At 61.5% G+C, this 24,036-nt stretch overlaps 1 protein-coding gene across 1 annotated transcript in view; it reads right to left on the bottom strand.

Moving 5' to 3' along the window:
• Window positions 1-24,036, bottom strand: part of LOC119104191 (stress-activated protein kinase JNK-like) — a gene marked incomplete at its 5' end in the record, with an annotated part of 52,934 nt that overhangs the window by 5,154 nt on the left and 23,744 nt on the right. The window contains 8 exon segments of the mRNA XM_037227863.1: window positions 443-483; window positions 486-534; window positions 536-576; window positions 2,182-2,326; window positions 6,510-6,599; window positions 9,628-9,735; window positions 12,720-12,849; window positions 22,625-22,804. Of these exon segments, the coding sequence (XP_037083758.1) occupies window positions 443-483; window positions 486-534; window positions 536-576; window positions 2,182-2,326; window positions 6,510-6,599; window positions 9,628-9,735; window positions 12,720-12,849; window positions 22,625-22,788 (768 nt within the window).

Genomic DNA, 24,036 nt, shown 5'->3' with positions numbered 1-24,036 from the left:
CTTCCCAGTGACGCCGCCCCCCCCGCTGCCCTTCCCAGCGACCGCCGCCCCCACCACCCCGCTGCCTTCCTAGTGACGCCGCAGCACCTCGCTGCCTTCCCAGTGACGCCGCCCCCACCTCGCTGCCTTGCCCAGCCGACGCCGCCCCCACCCCGCTGCCCTTTTCCTAGTGACGCCGCCCACCCCCACCCCGCTGCCTTCCCAGCGACGCCACCCAACCCCGCTGCCTCCCCAGCGACGGTCCCGCCCCCGCCCCGCTGCCTCTCCTAATGGACGGCCGACCCCCCCACCCCGCTGCTTTCCTAGTGACGCCGCCCCACCCCTCTGTCGCTGCCTCCTCCCCTAGCGACTGCCGCCCCCCACCCCGCTGCTGCTTCCTAGTGACGACCACAGCGCCACCCCGCTGCTTTCCTAGTGACGGCCGCTCCCCCACCCGCGACACTGACCCGATGATCTTGTTTCCACTGGTCATGTGGTCGGAGCGGGGAACAGCACGGCGCCGCGGATTATTTCGCCCATGATGCAGCCGATGGACCCAGATGTCGACGTTCTCCTTGTAGCCCATGCGAGGATTACCTGCCGGAAAGGACGGCGCGATGCAGTGCGACACAGCGCCCGGCCGACGCCACCACACACACGCACGCAGAGGGGTCCCAAGCATCGGCCGCCTGTCGACAACGGGTCACTGTGTCCAGGCTGCACAGCCGTCGGCGGTGGCCCGTCTGACACACTCAGCTCGGCGTCACGCGCTGAATGTCAGCTCGGCGGTGACCTGTCAGTTCGGCGGTGACCTGTCAGCTCGGCGTCGGCACACCGACATGCGGGCGGCGCGGCGACGGTTCCGCCCGCGCGGCCAGACACAGGAAATGTTTGAGGTGATGGGAGTTTGGCGTGCGAGAACGGCCCACCGATGCCGGGAGACGGCTGGCCAGCACCGGTGCGTCAGTAGAGGTGTGAGCGGCCCACCGATGCCGGGGGACGGCTGGCCAGCACCGATGCGTCAGCAGAGCGAGCGCTGCACACACCGGTCGAGCCTTGCTCTAACAATGCTGCAGGGTGTATGCTCAACAGCACATGTACCACCGTTGCTGGTGACGGGGCTTACGCCAATGACAGTCATCCACAGCCAGTCAAGGCCGTGGGACCCGCTAGGCCGGTCAGGTGATGACACTGGCGTGGACAAAAACATGTGTGTCGGTGCCAGCCGGGGGCAGCGGGTCCGCCGTCACCGCCGCCACAACTCCCACTGCCGCCGTCCCTCTCCACTGAACGTAACGGGACCCCACCCACTCCCAGGGCAGACCGTCCACTCCACCACACGGCGACTGCCGTGCGCCGCCACAGCTCCGACTGCCGCCGCCCCGTCGCTGGACGCCTGTTTTGGTCGTCGACTCCTACGCTCCGGCACACAATTTCATTAGCGTTTAATCAGCTGATACAGGGGGCCATGGCGGCGAGGGGCTGGTCGCATTTCGGCCGCGGTTGCCGTCGGCGCCTAGACGGTGAAGGATATAGGGTGACGCGTCCGAGCGGTCCCCACCCAACTATAACACAATCTCATTACCTTTATGGCGCACAGATGACATGGAACGGAAATATAATATACAGATTAACACGCAGCGGCCTGTAATTCCGTTGCCAAGCCCATTCAGCTTTCAACAGTCCAGACTGAACGCCTGTTGGCTGATCGATATGAACACATGACGACCTTGCTTTAACATGGGAGCAGTTCGCCAATAATGAGAGGATGTATTTTTCCACATTGTTTCTAGGCACCCTTTCATCCAGCCCCTCACAAGGTGGCCTCAACCCGCTAAACTACGTGGCAAATGGTCTAGCGGCATTGAAAGTCTGGGAGGGAGTAGGCATATATCAATTTTCATAGAAACACGAAAAAAATGTTCCATCACAACTAAATGAATGCCTGAAAATGTTCGAAGAAACACAGTAACAAAGCGGGGGAGGCACTGGCTTGATGGGATAGGAAGTGGTCGCGAGAGGCCCTGTGCTGAACTCGGCGACACACAGGTGACTGAGGGGTGCCACAGTAAACCCTCGAGAGCGCCACCAGCCTCATGGGGCGCCTTACCGACACATGCGGGGCGCAGTGCTGAGCTCTGGGGGCGCAATACTGACCTTGGGGGCGCTATACTGACACCGGGGAAGGGAGGGGGGAGGAGCCGATACTGACCTCGGGGGCGCGGTAGTAGCGCGTCACCACGTAGGGCGTCATCATGAACGATGTGCCGGTGGAGCGCGCCAGACCGAAGTCCAAGATCTTGAGCGTGCAGTCCGTCTTCACGACAATGTTACTCGGCTTAAGATCCTGACAGTAGTCACATGACGTCACTACATATAATGTGACATCACAACAGATCCCAAGGCCACGTTAAGTGGGGCTTACGGCATCACGCCATAAGGCACAACGCCTCGAACGGCGCTTGTGCGGCGCGCACTTGGTTCTCGCATTGTCATACCGTGACATGGGGCTCTTCACGACAGGGTAACCATGAGGGAAGGCAGCACAAGCAAGCTGTGCGGTACAGGGTGACCATGAGGGAAGGCAGCACAGGCAAGCTGTGTGGTACAGGGTAACCATGAGGGAAGGCAGCACAGGCAAGCTGTGCGGTACAGGGTCACCATGAGGGAAGGCAGCACAGGCAGCTGTGCGGTAACAGGGTCACCATGAGGGAAGGCAGCACAGGCAGGCTGTGCGGTACAGGGTCACCATGAGGGAAGGCAGCACAGGCAGCTGTGCGGTACAGGGTCACCATGAGGGAAGGCAGCACAGGCACTGTGCGGTACAGGGTCCCCATGAGAGAAGGCAGCACAGGCAAGCTGTGCGGTACAGGGTGACCATGAGGGAAGGCAGCACAGGCAAGCTGTGTGGTACAGGGTAACCATGAGGGAAGGCAGCACAGGCAAGCTGTGCGGTACAGGGTGACCATGAGGGAAGGCAGCACGGGCAGCTGTGTGGTACAGGGTAACCATGAGGGAAGGCAGCACGGGCAAGCTGTGCAGTACAGTGGACCATGAGAGACGGCAGCACGGCAGGCTGTGCGGTACAGGGTGACCATGAGAAGGCAGCACGGGCAAGCTGTGTGGTACAGGGTACCATGAGGGAAGGCAGCACGGGCAAGCTGTGTCGGTACAGGGTAACCATGAGGAAGGCAGCACGGGCAAGCTGTGCGGTACATGTGACCATGAAGGGAAGGCAGCACAAGCAAGCTGTGCGGTACAGGGTAACCATGAGGGAAGGCAGCACGGGCAAGCTGTGCAGTACAGTGTGACCATGAGAGACGGCAGCACAGGCAAGCTGTGCGGTACAAGGTACCATGGGAAGGCAGCACGGGCAGGCTGTGCGGTACGGTAACCATGAGGGAAGGCAGCACAGGCAAGCTGTGCGGTACAGGGTGACCATGAGGGAAGGCAGCACAGGCAGGCTGTGCGGTACAGTCACCATGAGGGAAGGCAGCACAGGCAGGCTGTGCGGTACAGGTTGACCATGAGGGAAGGCAGCAGGCAGGCTGTGCGGTACAGGGTGACCATGAGGGAAGGCAGCACAGGCAGGCTGTGCGGTACAGGTTGACCATGAGGGAAGGCAGCCACAGGCAGGCTGTGCGGTACAGGGTGACCATGAGGGAAGGCAGCACAGGCAAGCTGTGCGGTACAGGGTGACCATGAGGGAAGGCAGCACAGGCAAGCTGTGCGGTACAGGGTGACCATGAGGGAAGGCAGCACAGGCAGCTGTGCGGTTACAGGGTAACCATGAGGGAAGGCAGCACAGGCAAGCTGTGCGGTACAGGGTAACCATGAGGGAAGGCAGCACAGGCAAGCTGTGCGGTACAGGGTAACCATGAGGGAAGGCAGCACAGGCAAGCTGTGCGGTACAGGGTGACCATGAGGGAAGGCAGCACAGGCAAGCTGTGCGGTACAGGGTAACCATGAGGGAAGGCAGCACGGGCAAGCTGTGCCGTACAGTGTGACCATGAGAGACGGCAGCACAGGCAAGCTGTGCGGTACAGGGTAACCATGAGGGAAGGCAGCACAGGCAAGCTGTGCGGTACAGGGTGAACCATGAGGGAAGGCAGCACAGGCAAGCTGTGCGGTACAGGTAACCATGAGGGAAGGCAGCACGGCAAGCTGTGCAGTACAGGGTGACCATGAGAGACGGCAGCACAGGCAAGCTGTGGCGGTACAAGGTAACCATGAGGGAAGGCAGCACGGGCAGGCTGTGCGGTACAGGGTAGACCATGAGGGAAGGCAGCACAGGCAAGCTGGTGCGGTACAGGGTGACCATGAGGGAAGGCAGCACAGGCAGGCTGTGCGGTACAGGGGTCACCATGAGGGAATGCAGCACAGGCAGGCTGTGCGGTACAGGGTGACCATGAGGGAAAGGCAGCACAGGCAGGCTGTGCGGTACAGGGTGACCATGAGGGAAGGCAGCACAGGCAGGCTGTGCGGTACAGGGTGACCATGAGGGAAGGCAGCACAGGCAGGCTGTGCGGTACAGGGTCACCATGAGGGAAGGCAGCACAGGCAAGCTGTGCGGTACAGGGTGACCATGAGGGAAGGCAGCACAGGCAAGCTGTGCGGTACAGGGTGACCATGAGGGAAGGCAGCACAGGCAAGCTGTGCGGTACAGGGTAACCATGAGGGAAGGCAGCACAGCAAGCTGTGCGGTACAGGGTAACCATGAGGGAAGGCAGCACAGGCAAGCTGTGCGGTACAGGGTAACCATGAGGGAAGGCAGCACAGGCAAGCTGTGCGGTACAGGGTAACCATGAGGGAAGGCAGCACAGGCAAGCTGTGCGGTACAGGGTAACCATGGGGGAGGCAGCACAGGCAAGCTGTGCGTACAGGGTAACCATGGGGGAAGGCAGCACAGGCAAGCTGTGCGGTACAGGGTAACCATGGGGGAAGGCAGCACAGGCAAGCTGTGCGGTACAGGGTAACCATGAGGGAAGGCAGCAGGCACAGCTGTGCGGTACAGGGTAACCATGGGGAAGGCAGCACAGGCAGGCTGTGCGGTACAGGGTAACCATGAGGGAAGGCAGCACAGGCATGGCTGTACGGTACACACGAGCGAGAACACGCCCCGGGAAAGACCGAGAGGGCGATGAGCCCAGCCGCCGCCGGGACGAATTAGACCAGATCCGGAGAGCGGTCCTCAGAGCTCAGACACCCGCCGCAGTGAGCTGCAGCACGGGACTGGACCGGAGCTCAGACCCCGCCGCAGTGAGCTGCAAGCACGGGACTGGACCGGAGCTCAGACAACCCGCCGCAGTGAGCTGCAGCACGGGACTGGACCGGAGCTCAGACACCCGCCGCAGTGAGCTGCAGCACGGGACTGGACCGGAGCTCAGACACCCGCCGCAGTGAGCTGCAGCACGGGACTGGACCGGAGCTCAGACACCCGCCGCAGTGAGCTGCAGCACGGGACTGGACCGGAGCTCAGACGCCCGCCGCAGTGAGCTGCAGCACGGGACCGGACCAGAGCTCAGACACCCGCCGCAGTGAGCTGCAGCACGGGACCGGATCAGAGCGCGGCACCAGTGGCGTACGGGCGGGCCAGTCTACAGGCCAGCGGGCGTCCGCGCTGTATCCAGCCCGGCCGCCGCACGTCCGTGGTGGGTCAGGTTGGAGGCCGTCGGCGACCCGGGGAACCAACCGCCGACGTGGCGTACCAACAGCCGTCTGCTGATCAGGGCCAAACGCCGACGTGGCGTACCAACAGCCGTTTGCTGATCAGGGCCAAACGTCGGCGTGGCGTACCAACAGCCGTCTGCTGATCAGGGCCAAACGCCGACGTGGCGTATCACAGCCGTCTGCTGATCAGGGCCAAACGTCGACGTGGCGTATCAACAGCCGTTTGCTGATCAGGGCCGAACGCCGACGTGGCGTACCAACAGCCGTTTGCTGATCAGGGCCAACCGCCGACGTGGCGACGCCGACACCGACACCGTCGGCCATCGTACTGTATACAATAAGGGCCGGGCTCGACCGCAGCTTAGATTGGCGCTTTAGCGGTGGCTTTCGCGGAGAGCAAACGACTTAACAGCAGTGGCCAGCTAGAGCCATTTATTGTGAACATCCGCCCTAAGGTTACATTGACGCACTAGTTTCCATAGCAACGACGAGAGCTCAATCAACTTTCTCAAGTTGGGCAGCGTTGCGCCGGCCGATCCGCACCCCTAAACTATTCCCGGCCGCACTGTACCCGATGTCATCAGGTTGTCATGGCAGCAAGATCCGGATGGCGATTGGGTCACGGTGTCTCCGACGTGGCGCCGGCGTGCTGCACCGCCAGGTCCGTGGCCGACTGAGTACCAGGACAGTGGCACATTACGATACGTCCCTGGTCGGTTTCTCAGATCACCGTTCCGCACCGGTCAGGGCAAAACTCCTCCTTCCTCCTCCTCCTCCTCCTCCTCCTCCTCCCGGGGCCACTCCGGTCGCTGCCGGCGGGGTCGGACGTGGAGCACTATGCCCCCCCCCCCTCCACTCACCCGGTGAATGATGCCCGCCAGATGTAGGTGCTTGATACCACACAGACACTGGTACATCAGGTACGAGATGCGCTCGTGATCCAGGTCCAGCTGCAACAGACAGATCCAGGACGCTCAGACAGAGCACCAATGCACCTCTGGGAGGGGAGCGAGCCTGGGAGAGCGCGGGCGACGCCCGCCATGGCCAGACGATGCTGCAGCAAGCGTGACGAAACTTTGGCATGGCCGGTCTGGTCCGCCAGGCACCAGCGACGTACTGTGAAGCAGGCAGCGGGTACAGCGGCAGGGGATAGCCGAAGCGCGTACGGTGTGAAGCAAGCGATGCGGTGTAGAGAGCTATGCGCAGGGGCAGGCCGGCGACGCCCTAGCGTCGGTCTCAGGCGCTGCGGGCTGCGACAGCCACTCGGCCCGCGGCCCACGTGTGACGGCTGCCGCGCTCGCTCGTGCACACCAGCGGTGGCGGCCCGTCAGAAGCCCGCGCCAGGTACGGACGCCACGCCACGGCAACAGCGGTCACGGCCCAAACACGCCTACAAGTGCGCAGCGGAAACACGTGTAATGCCGACACAGGCAAGTATTAGGAGCGGTTACGGTGGGGCGCATTCGGCGCAAGCATGTCAATGCCAGCATCAACGACACTGTCACCAGTAGCAGAATACGCGAAGCAGCAGAGCCGCATTCGAAGTACGACTAGTCCAAACTGCAATTCCACAAGAGAGGCAGCATATACAGCGGGCTCCTGTAGGCCGAGGCGGTGAGATGACGCAGCCGCGTACGGAGTGACACCGGCAGCACATACAGCGGCCCGGCGACAGCGGCCCAGCGGCAGCGGCCCGGCAGCTGCGGCCCGGCAGGAGCAGCCCGGCGGCAGCGGCCCGGCGGCAGCGGCCGACTGGTGACGTGTCAGCAGCATCGTACGCAGCCCCTAGCACAGCAGACAGCCACCAGCAGCACACAGAGCGGCCTGGTCGTCAGCTGGGGTCAGCCGCACCGGGCCGGGCGGGACGAGCGCCGCAGCCAGGCGCCAGCGGCGGCGTGTGTACGCGTCGCCTGAGCATGACTGAACGGCAGCGGCGGCGGCCGCGCGAGGCGCCGCTGGCAGCACAGACAGTTTCATACCCAGACTCCAGCGGGCCAGACGAGGGCAGCGGAAACACGGCACCAGGCTCATACCCAGACTCCAGCGAGACAGACCAGGGCGGCGGAAACACGGCACCAGACTCATACCCGGACTCCAGCGGGCCAGACGAGGGCGGCGGAAACACGGCACCAGGCTCATACCCAGACTCCAGCGGGCCAGACCAGGGCGGCGGAAACACGGCACCAGACTCATACCCGGACTCCAGCGGGCCAGACGAGGGCGGCGGAAACACGGCACCAGACTCATACCCGAACGAGGGCGGCGGAAACCCGGCTGGCAGTGGAGCCTGAGGTCTGGGGCAGCTACAGCCCAGCCCTGCCTTTGCCGCCTGACAGACGACATCTCGAGGTAGCAGAGCTGGGGCTTTACGTCTTTTCAGGGCATTCCCTTTTTTGTACGTTTCACTAATTGTCAGATCAGGCACGCACAATTTGATCAGCAACGTCAATTTTCTCGAAATCCTTCTGAAGCGATCAGAATTCCGATTTCAATTTCGTTTCTCCTGCGGAAGAAATCTCACTCGACTCCCCGCTCACCACTATGAAAATAATACATTTAATTCATCATGCCCTTTCCAATATGTTTGGTCTGTAATGATTGCGTGCGTGCGTGCGTGCGTGCGTGCGTGCGTGCGTGCGTGCGTGCGTGCGTGCGTGCGTGCGTGCGTGTGTGTGTGTGCATATATTTTCAAACACGGGCTTAAATCAGAATGCGTGTTGTCATTGCTTCCGTCAGATTACCACGTGGATCAGAGCGTGCGCTGCATGTTGTTAACGACCTCTTGCTTGTTGGTATGTAGTACATGCCTTCACATTTTTTCGCTTAAAATGTGTGAAATGGAACGTGCTGCCATCGTATTTTCAATACCCTCTTGCATAATCTTCCTCACTTCTCTGTAATACACTGCCTCCGATGCAGTTTTGAGAAACGAAATACCGGGGTCAAATTGTGCTGGAGTAACATGATTTTGCGGGATAGGTTCAGGCTTGGCAGCGATGGGACGCACTGCCTTTTGGAATTTCAGACATCTGTCAGACCACATGCATGGTAGAGAGTCATTGACAATGTTGGCAGCTGTTGACTGCTAGAGACCGCCTACGGGGGCCACCTAATAGCTTTCCTGAAACATTCTTTGTCAGCAAAATACACCATTCACAGGAGGAGATGTGTGCAGGCATTGCAGCGTATCAACGGGCGCCAAGGAGCTGGTTCATGAGGGTCGCATGTTCTGCTGACACAAGCAGCCCGGCAAGCCGGATTTCGGCGACACCTCAGTGTTGTCAGCCTGTCGCAAATTAACAGCTTAATTTTGGAAATGGAACGGCTCATGTCGCCTTGGTCTGGCTGAGAGCTCATAAAAAACTGTATAACTTCGCACGATTGGGCCAGGGAAATTCAGAAACAATACCCCAGGAAAATCCTAGTTACGAAAGGACACATCGATGAAGACCACAAAAAGATCGCCCACTCCCCAACATGCTTTGGTAAGGCAACGCAAAAGATCACAGATGCCAGAAAATTCATCAGAAAAGTCTTAACGTGGACCCTAGATTCTGGAAGATACAGGAGATTGGGATCCGATCCGGAAAATGAGTCCCAAGATCTAGGAACACGTTTGGTGCTGACAGGTCAGCACTGCCCCGCCAGTTGCGAAAAGGGAGACTGAGTGGCAATGTGACGCCACAGGGTGTAGGGTGTAATTCTGGTAAAGCACACGCAAACGCGCGCACGCACGCACACATGAACGCACACGGCCTTCACTGTCTCACCTGCCGGAGCCAGAAAGTTAAGGTTACCGCCCCCCCCCCCCCCCCCACACACACTCCTCTCGCTACCTGGCAACCTGCATAACTACTGCGCACACATGGAGCGGGGAGCACCCCTGGCCGGCTGGCTTGCGTCTGTGGAAGCCGGGGTCACACCCACCGTTCTCCTGCTGACCTGAGAGCGAGATAGTTAAGTCACACCCACCGTTACCTGGATGACTTGACAGAGGTTGGCGTCCATCAGCTCCATCACCAGGTACACGTCGGAGAATTCGTCCAGCGTCCGTTGCGGCGTGAAGGCATTCAGCAGACCAATGATCTGCCGGCCGACCGCACGGCAGGTTAACGCAACACAACACAAAGCGGCCCACGTCCGGGTCTATCTCATCTCACCACCATCACCTCTCTCTCCCTCTCTCCCTCTCTCTCTCTCTCTCTCTCCTCCTCTCTCTCTCTCTCTCTCTCTCTCTCTCTCTCTCTTCTCTCATCTCTCACTCTCACTCTCACTCTCACTCTCACTCTCACTCTCACTCTCACTCTCACTCTCACCCTCACCCTCACCCTCACCCTCACCCTCACTCTCACTCTCACTCTCACTCTCACTCTCACTCTCACTCTCACTCTCACTCTCACTCTCACTCTCACCTACCACTCCTTTGCTGGAAACCTGAAAAATGATTTTGTTACTTCTTTGCATCTAACTATATAATAACGGAGAGAGTGTACACCAGCTTGGTCTTGACTTATATGATATTTGGGATTGGCTATAACAATATTTCAATACACATATAGGTGAAGATATGCTTAATGTACCAGAACAAGTGGAAATACCGTATTGGAAAAACTTACCACCTTTTAGAGAAACGCAAGAACCAGTTACTCGGAACGTAACTAAGTATCTTGATCAAGTGGCCGCAGCCCATAACATAATGCTTCGTGGTCGTGGTTCGTGTCCTGGATTTAGTACCAGCGGCAAGGCTTGGTATTTTGAATAGGGTAGGATGTGATTGTCATAACTTGCACAACTTCACATTTTGAATATTGAAGACCGCGTGATGACGCATGGTCCGACGTTGGGCGCTTATTCGGAGCGGGCGGACCGAGACAGATCCGCTGAATGAAGGTATGCTTCGTCAGAAAAAAATTTTAACGGGGAAAAGCACGGATGAGACCTTTGGTGTGCGGTCTCTTCATACAAACGCAATTCGCCTATATGATAAAAGCACACGGTGATTCCATCATTCACCTCCGAAGATCGGCCGCAATGACATGTCTGTGTGTGTGATTGGGGCTTTACGACGCATTCAGCTGCTGAGGCTATATGGCGTCGCCTGTCTCTCACCCTGGCAGGAAGGGCGGGCACCGCGGGGAATCGAACCCCGTACCTCTGGTTTCCCAGACGCGCAGTGGAGACGCGTTAACCACTACACTACCGGCACCCCAAATGACATGTCTACGACTGGTGTTTTCACAAATGTCAGCAATGGCGGGGAAACGGAGATGATAGGTTACTGGGTTGCCGTATACGCAGTAAGGACAAATACACACTCCACATCTACCATACTTATCAAAAGCACGCAATAATGCCATTCAACTGGCAAATTGGCAGGCCTTTAAAGGACCTTTTTAACGACGGTAACCCCAGTGGAAGGAAACGCCCGAAAAATTACGGCGAGTAGCCATCGAAAGCCTTCCAGGTACGGCCGACCTTGCCGCGGAGCCGGGCGTGGCCCGCTCGCCCTGGCATTCAGCACGCGTCGGCTGGGTTATGAGCCCGAGCTCGCGTGCCTTCGAGCGGCGCGCGGTCTGGGCGCTGGCGGCAGCGCCCTCTCGCCGCCCACATCTCGTACGTCTCGGGCCGCGTGCAGCTGCTCATACCGAGAGGCGACACGCCCCACGCCCCGCGCAGGAGAGGGCAGGGGGTCGCGTGGCCACGTAACACGCCCAATCCCCCACGCAGGAGAGGGCAGGGGGTCGCGTAGCCACGTAACACGCCCCATTCCCCGCGCAGGAGAGGGCAGGGGGTCACGTGGCCACGTAACACGCCCCATCCGCGGCGCAGGAGAGGGCAGGGGGTCACGTGGCCACGTAACACGCCCCATCCGCGGCGCAGGAGAGGGCAGGGGGTCGCGTGGTCGCGTAACACGCCCCATCCGCGGCGCAGGAGAGGGCAGGAGGTCGCGTGGTCGCGTAACGTGGCGCCCCACGGCGGCTCTCCAGCTGCTGGCACCGGCCGACAAGCCACCATCAAATGATTGGAGCCGGCGCCGCACCATGGCACGGCACGGTACAGACAAAACTGAACTGAAACTGAACCGTCGGCCTTCCTATTTGACAGAAGAGTATAGAACAGATGCCAGGTGGAGGGTTTATCACGCAGTGTGACGCACGCATCGTACCTGACATCTGTTCCAGGCCAGCAGATGACGAGATCTGATTTCAGCCCCAGTGCACGATGCGTTTCCTCAGGGCCATCGCCAAACAGGGTGAGAGCTGGTGCGATATGACCCCGAACCACGACACTTACTGACGGCGATCAGACCAACATATCTGCACGTGATTGCAATGCGCCCGTGCCCCTATGCCGAATATAATAAAACGCTTGTGCGCCCCAAAATCTGGCATCAAAACTTTCGACCCTAAGAAGTGGCGTCATAGTAAGTCAATCACACAACATACCACCGACGCTTTGAGACACGCGGCAATCTTACAACCTTGTGCATTATATTTTTCAATGTTGCCCCGTCGCCTGTAAACAAGCGTGCACCAAAGAGGTTCCGAGTTGCACTGGCCTATGACCATTTATCGCTCCAGTTGTTTCAAAAATGTTATCAAGCCGAGAGCTTTAGCCCCGCCTTTTAGGGTTACTACCACTTGCTTTCTGGGGCGACGTCAACGTTACATCATTCAGGGGCACCAACAGTTTCATCATCATTTTAGATGCACAACATGTTTCCAAGTAACAAACACCAGTGTGCCTTTTCTACGGAACTATCAACGTCCTGCTGTCAACGGACAATCGCATGTGTGTAATCATCCGGCGTGAGCGAACCGCACGTGCCACCCGTTCGCTTCACCTAGGGTGAATGGAAATTATCCTCAGCCCAAGGAACACTTCAAATGTCTTTTCATAAATCACAGTTACCGAAAGTCATGGTCGGTTGTCAATGCCTTGAAAGCAGTCCTCAACGCCTTGGAAGGCCTCTCCTCGGCGAACCAGACATCGTCTCAATGCACAGTTGGTCTGCTTTTCCCGGCGCAAACAAGGTCTTCGAAAGTCTCACACCACAGTTGCGGTCTCACGTTTTTGTGGTTGACCAGCTTCATCAGCTTGAACTCTCTGTAGGCGCGTTTGGCATGCGTCACGTTCTGGAACGGTCTGCTCAGCTTCTTGATGGCCACCTGACGGTTGGAGAGCGTGTCCAGCGCTGAGCTGCGGGCGGAGGACAGGTTGGTTACAGACAGGTTACAGGGCGGGTTAGGGGTAGGGGGCAGCGTAACAGGTCAGACTGCGGGCAGGTGGCAGCGTTACAGGTCAGGCTGGGGGAAGGGAGGCAGCGTTTAAGGTCAGACTGGAGGCAGGGGGGCAGCGTTACAGGTCAGGCTGGGGGCAGGGGCAGCGTTACAGGTCAGGCTGGGGGCAGGGGGGCAGCGTTACAGGTCAGGCTGGGGGAGGGAGGGCAGCGTTACAGGTCAGGATGGGGACAGGGGGCAGCGTTACAGGTCAGGGGATAGGGGACAGCGTTACAGGTCAGGCTGGGGGCAGGGGCAGCGTTACAGGTCAGGCTGGGGGTAGGGGACAGCGCTACAGGTCAGGCTGGGGGCAGGGGGGCAGCGTTACAGGTCAGGCTGGGGGTAGGGGAACAGCGTTAAAGGTCAGACTGGGGGTAGAAGACAGTCTTACAGAGCAGGTTGGGGGCAGGGGAACAGCGTTACAGGTCAGACTGGGAGTAGGGGACGGTCTTACAGAGCGGGTTGGGGGCAGGGGACAGCGTTACAGGTCAGGCTGGGGGTAGGGGGACAGTCTTACAGAGCAGGTTGGGGGCAGGGAGACAGCGTTATACGTCCAGTTGGGGGCAAGGAGACAACAGATCGGTCCGGGGCAGGGGGACGGAACGTTCCAGCACACAGCAGCACTCGGGCTGCGGGACAGGTACAACGCACAGACACACCGGTCACCTGACTGAGCTGCACAGATGGCCACGCCGAACGCGCACTCGATACAACGATACACGGATTCCCAGCTTGAATGAAAGCCGCGTCACTACAGAGCGGCACGGATGCCAGCGGGCCGCCATTATGTCGCCCATCAGCTCGGAGACGTCTGATACAACCCACCCCCATCATAATGTACTTCCCATGCACTCCACGCTTCCACAAGCGGGTGGGGAACACTCAAGATCCCTTTTTTGTTCCAGGTATTTCACACTTGAACAAGACGAGCGACGTGACTCTCTTCCAACGCCTGTGCCCCCCCTCCCCTGACGACATGACGTAAAAAATCCCCCCTGACGACATGACATCAGGGATGGCCTGTTCATAGCAGCAGCAGTCAGTGGAACAGCTCGCCGGGGCGGCCGCCGCCGGCTCCTGTCCGGCTCCGGCCGCCGCCACCGGCTCCTGTCCGGCTCCGGCCGCCGCCACCGGCTCCTGTCCGCTCCGGCCGGCGCCACCGGCTCCTGTCCGCTCCGGCCGGCTCCTGTCCGCTCCGGCCGGCTCCTGTCCGCTCCGGCCGGCGCCACTGGCTCCTGTCCGCTCCGGCCGGCGCCACTGGCTCCTGTCCGTTCCGGCCAGCCGCCACTGGCTCCTGTTCCGCTCCGGCCGCCGCCAACTGGCTCCTGTCCCGCTCCGGCCGCCGCCCACTGGCTCCTGTCCGCTCCGGCCGGCGCCACTGGCTCCTGTCCGGCCGGCGCCCACGGCTCCTGTCGTCCGGCCGCCGCCACTGGCTCCTGTCCGCTCCGGCCGCCGCCACTGGCTCCTGTCCGCTCCGGCCGCCGCCACTGGCTCCTGTCCGCTCCGGCCGCCGCCACTGGCTCCTGTCCGCTCCGGCCGCCGCCACTGGCTCCTGTCCGCTCCGGCCGCCGCCGCCGGCTCCTGTCCGCTCCGGCCGCCGCCGCCGGCTCCTGTCCGCTCCGGCCGCCGCCACTGGCTCCTGTCCGCTCCGGCCGCCGCCACTGGCTCCTGTCCGCTCCGGCCGCCGCCACTGGCTCCTGTCCGCTCCGGCCGCCGCCACTGGCTCCTGTCCGCTCCGGCCGCCGCCGGGCTCCTGTCCGCTCCGGCCGCCGCCACCGGCTCCTGTCCGCTCCGGCCGCCGCCACTGGCTCCTGTCCGCTCCGGCCGCCGCCACCGGCTCCTGTCCGCTCCGGCCGCCGCCCCCGGCTCCTGTCCGCTCCGGCCGCCGCCACTGGCTCCTGTCCGCTCCGGCCGCCGCCACTGGCTCCTGTCCGCTCCGGCCGCCGCCACTGGCTCCTGTCCGCTCTCCGGCCGCCGCCACTGGCTCGTGTCCGCTCCGGCCGTCGTCCAAACGGGCTCCTTCTGTCCGCTCCGGCCGCCCGCCACCTGGCTCTGTCCGCTCCGGCCGCCGCCACTGGCTCCTGTCCGCTCCGGCCGCCATGCCACTGGCCTTCCTGGCCCTCATCCGCCGCCGCCACTGGCCTCCTGTCCGCTCCGGCCGGCCGCCAACCGGCCTCCTGTCCGCTCCGGCCAGCCGCCACTGGCCCACTGGCTCCTGGCCCCGCTTGGCCGAGCCGCCCACCTGGCTCCTGCCCGCCTCCGGCCGCCCCCACCGGCTCCTGTCCGCTCCGGCCGGCCGCCACCGGCTCCTGCCCTGCTCCGGCCGCCGCTACCGGCTCCTGCCCGCTCCGGCCGCAGACGCTGGCAGCGCGGGGGAGGAGAGTTTGTCGCCCCGCCGGCCGCCCCAAGCTATCGACCCACCGACCAATCTCCGCCCAGGCACGTGCAACAAATGACCGTACCCTACCCCGGGAACAAAGGGAATCCGGTCGGCGCCGATGAAGAACATATCTGGCGCCGAGAGTCGGACGATCCGATACGACCTAAAGAGGCAACTAATTAGATAGTGCTGACGTTCGCACCAACGGCGTGGTGCACAAGCAGCACGACTCGCAGTCATGTGCATCCAGGCTGGACGTCCATGATCTCCAACTGACCATGCCCCTTCCGGAGATACTACATTCCAGATGACAAGTAGCCCGGCTGGTAACGTCGCACACGATCTTTCGGCCTACTGAACGCGTCCTTGACAACCTGCCACTGGCATTGGAAGCATTTCCAGGATAGCCTTATCCTGAACCGAACCATACATATTTCTGGCTTGCCCCATTCAACTTTATCCATGCTCGTTAAACAATAGGTGCTTATTCTGCAGCAAGCTCACTTTCTCCATGTTACCTATCGAGCAGCTGACGTTCCTTCAAATTCTGAGTGAAAGGTGTCGAGGCTAAATCATAGGCTTGATATGAGCCTCCGGTTTACGGGCCGGTGAGAGCCAGACTCAGCACTCTCCCCGGATCACGGCGTGTATGTATGTGTGTAGGCGTCTGTGTATTATTAAGGCTTTACGACGCACTGCGTACTTGAGACATGACGCCGTCTGCCTCCCATCCTGGCAGGAAAGACGAGCACCGCGGGGGAATCGAGCCCCGTCCCCGCCTGCCCCCAATCCTGGCAGGAAACACGGGCAACGCGGGGGAATCAAGCCCCGTGCCCCGCCTGCCCCTCATCCTGGCAGGAAACACGGGCACCGCGGAGGAATCGAGCCCCGCCCCCCGCATGCCTCCCATCCTGGCAGGAAACACGGGCACCGCGGAGGAATCGAGCCCCGCCCCCCGCCTGCCTCCCATCCTGGCAGGAAACACGGGCACCGCGGGGGAATCGAGCCCCGTCCCCCGCCTGCCCTCATCCTGACAGGAAAGACGGGCACCGCGGGGGAATCGAGTCCCGTCCCCCGCCTGCCTCTCATCCTGGCAGGAGACACGGGTACCGCGGGGAAATCGAGCCCCGCCCCCCGCCTGCCCCCCCCCCCCCCCCCAAACCTGGCAGGAAAGACGGGCACCGCGGGGGAATCAAGTCCCGTCCCCCGCCTGCCTCCCATCCCGGCAGGAAAGACAGGCACCGCGGGGGAATCGAGCCCCGTCCCCCGCCTGCCCCTCATCCTGGCAGGAAAGACGGGCACCGCGGAGGAATCGAGCCCCGTGCCCCGACTTCCCAGACAGACAGCTGAGCCACTGCGCTACCCGCAACGTCAAGTTTCTCATAATATGTAACAATGTTTGCTTGATAATATTGTTTCACCAGTACTCCCTCGCAGGTCATCTTCAAGATGAGATCTCATAGGTCCAAGACCACACCACCCGCGCCTGTTCATCTACCTGAGCTGTCCCCAACACGGACAAAGTTCTACCTTTCGTCCATATTTTTTTCTGTCAACTGATGAACAGTGGTCAATGTCCACTTCTCACAACATTCCCAGGTCCCAGATGATGCCTATCTTCGTTGGTAGCCGTCACTCTCCAGCTGCACACCGCAACCCCGATGGCCATCGCTCTCCGGCTACACACCGTACCCCAGGTCGCCGTCACTCTCCGGCTGCACACCGCACCCCCGGTGGCCGTCACTCTCCGGCTGCACACCGCACCCCCGGTGGCCATCACTCTCCAGCTGCACACCGCAACCCCGATGGCCATCACTCTCCGGCTACACACCGTACCCCAGGTCGCCGTCACTCTCCGGCTGCACACCGTACCCCCGGTGGCCATCGCTCTCCGGCTGCACACCGCACCACCGGTGGCCATCACTCTCCGGCTGCACACCGCACCCCCGGTGGCCATCACTCTCCGGCTGCACACCGTACCCCAGGTGGCCGTCACTCTCCAGCTGCACACCGCACCCCCGGTGGCCACCACTCTCCAGCTGCACACCGCACCCCCGGTGGCCACCACTCTCCAGCTGCACACCGCACCCCCGGTGGCCACCACTCTCCAGCTGCACACCGCACCCCCGGTGGCCATCACTCTTCATCTGCCTCGGCTGGACCGGTTTGCGCGCGCTCCCCGCTCACACCATTCACACTCATACCGGCGGCCGACAGGTTCCAGCCCAGCTCAGTCAGCTGGAAGCCCTGGACCGGCGGCCGTCAGCCGGCGGCCGACAGGTTCCAGCCCAGCTCAGTCAGCTGGAAGCCCTGGACCGGCGGCCGTCAGCCGGCGGCCGCAGTCCGACTCCGGCCGCTGTTGCCGGCTCCGGCTGGCCCCGGCTCGATACTGACGCTGACAGCTGAACCAGTCCGGTCGCAGCGAGCGACGGGGGCGACATCGAGCGTCCCTCCGCTCAGCCGCTGCCTGCGGCGGACGGCCCGACAGCCACTGACCACAACCAGGCCAGGGTCGAGACGGCAGCAAAGCCAGCAGGCAGCCTCACCGTGACCTGTCATCAAACATGCACGACATGGCCACAATAGGCTCATGGACAGTTCTTTGCTCCGGATTGAGCAGCACCATGCTGCCAAGTAAAGTTCGGTCACATCAACTAAAACTACGGGGCACATGCTATCGAACGAAACAAAAGTGCATATAGTTGTGTGGTATTACGACCCACCATGCGCGTGTAAAATGAGGACACGTTTTTCTTCCTGGATATATATATATATATATATATATATATATACATATATATATATATATATATATATATATATATATATATATATATGTATATGTATATATATCCAGGAAGAAAAACGTGTCCTCATTTTACACGCGCATGGTGGGTCGTAATACCACACAACTATATGCACTTTTGTTTCGTTCGATAGCATGTGCCCCGTAGTTTTAGTTGATGTGACCGAACTTTACTTGGCAGCATGGTGCTGCTCAATCCGGAGCAAAGAACTGTCCATGAGTCTGTCTGAGTCCGGCACGGAGTCTGTCAATGTGCGTTTGCCTACGAAATCCAGCGTTACAACATACGGACGTTCAGGCTTTAACTCAAAACTCAGGCCTCTTGTGCAAAAACAATTTCGCACTTGCAGGGTGCATCTGAGCGACAGAAGCGAACGGAAGGTGGCCTCGGAGCTGCCGAACACTCCGCCGGGCCCGCTACAAGTCAAAAGGTGACACTGTGCTGCGTCACGAGGTCAGGTGAGCTCGGAGCTGCCAAACACCCCGCCGGGCCCGCTACAAGTCAAAAGGTGACACTGTGCTGCGTCACGGGGTCAGACGGCCTGCCTCGTCACCACCTTATTCTTTCAGTGGGCCCACGGTCACGATCATAAGAGGAGTGGTGGAGGACGCCGGCGTTTGCAGGCTGGAGCGCTGACGCCGGTGTGGTATATAACGCGGTTGTGGTAGCATGCTGAGAGCGCTTCGGGAGGCAGCTCGAACACGACCTCGAGAGCAAAATGGCATGAACTGACATCCACATGACAGGACGGCTACCCATACGTTACCTGTGGCCCCAACCTGGATAAAGCACCCCAGCGGACAGCGAGCCCCCAGCAACACCCCTGGCTGGCTGACAGGCGAACACAGTGACACCCCTGGCTGGCTGACACGCGGACAGACAGGCACCCCTGGCTGGCTGACAGGCGGACAGACTGACACCCCTGGCTGCCTGACACGGGGACAGACATGCGCCCCTGGCTAGCTGACTCGCCAGACCTACCCTTCCCCTCCCACGCCCAAATGTTTATATACAGGTGGTCCTAAAATGCCAGGTCTGCCGTGCGGGCCTGCAGCGCCTGGGTGACCTGAGTTGGGTCGCCGGCCAGGTAGTAAACTAGACCACATCAGACCTGTGCACCAGGAAGTTCGATAACCTGCAAGGGCTCGTGAACCTCTGCCTCCTTCAGAAAGGCTAGCAACTGGAGAGCACACGCCATTAAGAGTTCCCTGAGTGATGACCAAGTGTGAACAATGAATGTCACGCATTTTCATTGCTTGGTGCATCTTTTACATCTATGCGTTCGCCAATGTGACCAGTCAATTACGTGCTACGGGCAACTTAAATCCGGCAATATTTTTCTTACTACGCTGTACTTGAAACTTTTAACGGACAAAAAAATTCAAAATTGCTACCTGTTAGTCAATGTCTGATGCCCATCACGGCTGCTCACCAAGGTCAGGTCAAACGTCGGGCAGTGATGCTGCTTACTGTCATGCCATGCATTGCATTGTCTGGGCGCATTTCAAATCAAAGCATTCCTGTTCCATGTTTGCGCCACGCCCACGGTGCTGAGCGCCCCCGACTGTGCGCTAAGCCTTCGCCGAGGTGGCAGCGCCTCGCTTGCGTCCTGCGTGAGACCACCGGCCGCCCGGCTCGGCACAGCACGCGGCCGCCCGACTATTCCTGAGTTGCGGCTGACTGGTCGGCCGGCGCCTTCCCCAGCCGTCGGCGCACCATAGGTAGCTGCCGGGCGGACGGCCGACGGACCCGGCGCGCGTCAGGCGGCGTAAAGGCAGCCCACCAGCTGATGCCCGACCAGCCCTAGCCCCCTGCTGGGGGGGCGACACACAGCAGGCACCACTAACTAATCGGCGCCACATTTCGACGCTGGATTGGGTCCCGCACTGAACCCCGTCCAGTCCGTCGAGGACGCATTGGACCGTCTAGACCCAGCCCAACATTCCCTCGCATTTGAGCGACCACAGCTGCCCGCCAAGCGGAAACCCTGCACATTTCCCGACCGCGGTCAGCCATCAGCTCTACTGGGGCTGCCCACTGCTCTACATGGACAGCCATTGGCTCTACTGGGGCTGCTGACAACTGAAGTCCTGACGTCACCAGCAAACCTCGCTGTGCTGTTCAGATGGTCGGATGGTCAGATAGTCTTGGACTATTTTACCATTGAAGTTTCATTTTAAAACGCCTGCGAGCCCGGGAATAATGAAGTCCTTAATAACTACCGAAATAGATGCTCGTTAGGAATTCAGTAATTGGCACGCGACACAGCGCCGCTATTCCCAATTGTTTCATAATTGGAGATACTGCCCGGCGCAGGCGCAGGCCAGCTGGATGCGAGACTTGCGACGCCGGAGCGGTGCCCAGTTTGTTAACGCGACGGCAGCGACTGCAGCCATGTGGTTCGGCCTCAAAATACGCCGCGTGTGGCGGCACGAGGAGTCCACCTGAAGCACCCCCAGGCCTCAGCTTTAAAACGCAGCTCAGTGAGGTCCAACATCTGCAGTCACCCAGGGGCCATAGTTTATAGGCCAGTAGGCCATAGACTACCCACAAGTTTTCAACAAGTTCCATCTTCCTTGGGACGAGAAAACAATCTGCGTTGTAAAGCGCGGCTTTCAACTACAACAAATCAAGAACACCTTAAATATGACCACTTGAATGCTTTACCTTCTGCCGTAACTCTTCGGACTAAAACGCAGTCACAACGAACGCAGCGCCGCGTGGGGCCACTTTCCCACCGGGGCCCCGTCATGGATAAAACTTTGCAGATTCATTGTCGCAAAGAAACAGAACTCTTAGCACAAATATACCTTATGGATCGCAGCTCACCTCTTTTGTGTTGGCTAGTAAGGCCAGCGGTGCTATTTGGTTACAAACAGATCCGTCTGGGTATGGTCTGGGTTCGCACAGCTTCAGATCTCCCGAGCACGTTGTAAATGGCACCGTCGTATCATCCAATGGCGCAATCGTACCATCAACCCAACTCCGAAAGGGCGGAGCGTTACCGAGCACCCATGTGACTCAACCCCGCCGCCGATGACGGCGGGAGCTTCAGGACCGCTTCTCACAAAGCGGAGGCGACGGAGGCGACGGAGGCGGAGGCGGAGATGGAGGCTGAGGCGGAGGCGGAGGCGGAGGCGGGGGCGGGGGCGGGGGCGGAGTCGGAGGCGGAGGCGGAGGCGGAGGCGGAGGGCGGGGGCAGGGGCAGGGGCGGGGGCGGGGGCGGAGGCGGGGGGCGGAGGCGGAGGCGGAGGCGGAGGCAGAGACGGGGGGCGGAGGGCGGAGGCGGAGGCGGAGGCGGAGGCGGAGGCGGGGGCGGAGGCGGGGGCGGAGGCAGAGGCGGAGGCGGAGGCGGAGGCGGAGGCGGAGGCGGAGGCGGGGGCGGGGCGGAGGCGGAGGCGGAGGCGGAGGCAGAGGCAGAGGCAAGGCGGGGGCGGGGGCGGAGGTGGAGGCAGAAGCGGGGGCGGAGGCGGAGGCGGAGGCGGAGGCGGAGGCGGAGGCGGAGGCGGAGGCGGAGGCGGAGGCGGAGGCGGAGGTGGAGACAGAGAGGCGGAGGCGGAGGCGGGGGCGGGGGCGGGGGGGGGGGCGGAGGCGGAGGCGGAGGCGGAGGCGGGGCGGGGGCAGGGGCAGGGGCGGGGGAGGGGCGGGGGCGGAGCGAGGCAGAGGCGGGGGCGGAGGCGGAGGCGGAGGCAGAGGCGGAGGCGGAGGCGGAGGCGAGGCGGAGGCGGAGGCGGAGGCGGAGGCGGAGGCGGAGGCGGAGGCGGAGGGAGCGGAGGCGGAGCCGGAGGCGGAGGCGGAGGCGGAGGCGGGGGCGGGTCGGGGGCGGGGCGGAGGCAGAGGCGGAGGCGGAGGCGGAGGCGGAGGCGGAGGCGGAGCGGGGGCGGAGGCGGAGGCGGGGGCGGAGGCGGAGGCGGAGGCGGAGGCGGAGGCGGAGGCGGAGGCGGAGGCGGAGGCAGAGGCAGAGGCAGAGGCGGGGCGGGGGCGGAGGTGGAGGCAGAAGCGGAGGCGGAGGCGGAGGCGGAGGCGGAGGCGGAGGCGGAGGCGGAGGCGGAGGCGGAGGCGGAGGCGGAGGCGGAGGCGGAGCGGAGGTGGAGACAGAGGCGGAGGCGAGGCGGGGGCGGGGGCGGGGGGCGGGGGCGGGGGGGGCGGAGGCGGAGGCGGAGGCGGAGGCGGAGGCGGAGGGCGGAGGCGGAGGCGGAGGCGGAGGCGGAGGCGGAGGCGGAGGCGGAGGCGAGGCGGAGGCGGAGGCGGAGGCGGAGGCGGGGGCGGGGGCGGGGCGGGGGGGGGGCGGGGGCGGAGGCGAAGATGGAGGCGGAGGCGGAGGCGGAGGCGGGAGGCGGAGGCGGAGGCGGAGGCGGAGGCGGAGGGCCGGAGGCGGGGGCTGGGGCGGGTGCGGGGGGCGGGGCGGCGGCGAAGATGGAGTGCGGAGGTGCGAGGCGGGGGCGGGGGCGGGGGCGGGGGGCGGAGGCGAAGATGGAGGCGGAGGAGGAGGAGGAGCCGGCACTCACCAGACGATGCCCTGGGCGCCGGAACCGATTGACTTGAGGTTCTGGTAACGCTTCAGGATCTGGAAGCGCGTATCCCCCACCTCCACGGTGTAGAGCTGCGAGCTGCGCGGCGCCACGCTGTTGTGGGCCATTCGGCCGTTGTTCCGAGGGCTCAGCAGAGGCATCTCGCCGGCACAGACTCTGGCGAAGGAGGCAAAGGTTAACGGCGGTTACACCGGGTCCACCGGGGTCACGGAAGTCAGCAGCAGCGCTGCCGGAGGGAAGCGAGGGGGAACGGCAGCGGCCTCACATGGGACGTGTTTACATTGCAAATCAGAGCTGTCAGACGACACGGCTTGGGGCTGAGCGTGTAACTTGCCGTGGGCTTGATGTGCTTAAAACACAGCGGCGGTGAGTGTTTGCGAGATGCAACGCAGCTGCTGTCCAGCATGTTTTGCGTTAAGAAATTATTCAGCGTTGGCAACTCAGCAATGCTCCGGAGCCGCGCCCGCTCACCATGCATGGGCGAGCTTACATCTCAAATGAATGCTGTTAGGCGACGCAGCCTGTAGCTTGACGGCTTTTCAATGCGTTAAGACGAAATGGATTTTCCAATACAGCCTGTCGTAAAGTTGAGACATCTGTAGAAGCCTTCCATTGCTTAAATGGCTTTAATGAACGGGTAACTGCAAACACAGACTTTTGATAAAAGAACGGAAATGGGCATCTGTTGGCCAGTGGGCGTGATGGGCATCTGTTGGCCCCGGCCTGCTCCAACCCAGCGGTCTGAGGCGCTGATCTTGGCCCGGATGGCCGGGGGTGACTAGAGCCGACCTCCTGCACGCCTGCCGGAGCTGGAGTGCCAGGGAGCCGGCCACAAGCAAGGGCACGCACATTTATCGCATCATTAGGACCCCGGAGTGACGCAAATCGACCATGCCTGACAACACGCTCCGGGCACCGTTTGTGGAACGGTACATGGCGTTTGCTTGCTGCGTAGACAGGCCAAGGTCACGTGAGACACCGGAGGTCAACAGTGAGAGAACTATCGAAGATCGGTACGGGCGTCATGCCGACACCGCTCCTGAATGGTCATGTTGATGAAGGTTGGTCGCTGCTAAAATCTCGCCGCGCAAAACAATGATCCACCCCCATCCTTCTCTTCCCCACTACGGTGTGGCTATACCTACAGAACACAGTCCAGACCCACAACCCAGATCCCACACACAACCACGCCCGTCCCATCTGGCCAGGAGCAGCTGACACTCGTACTGCTCTAACCAGTAGCAGCCGACTCCCACACTTCTCTGACCAGCAGCAGCTGAAACACACACTCCTTGAGCCAGTGCAGCTCCGGCCCATTCAATACCCGGTATCGTCACGTCCATCAGGCGCCGACGAAGGGCTGCCCAGAAGCGACCACGTCTGTTCAG

The sequence above is a fragment of the Pollicipes pollicipes genome, unplaced genomic scaffold (assembly GCF_011947565.3).
Source record: "Pollicipes pollicipes isolate AB1234 unplaced genomic scaffold, Ppol_2.1 Scaffold_6052;HRSCAF=7182_pilon_pilon_pilon, whole genome shotgun sequence".
NCBI classification, from domain to species: Eukaryota; Metazoa; Arthropoda; class Thecostraca; order Pollicipedomorpha; family Pollicipedidae; genus Pollicipes; species Pollicipes pollicipes.
Note: the sequence above shows the minus strand (reverse complement) of the source record. Positions and strands in the feature narration are given on the sequence as shown.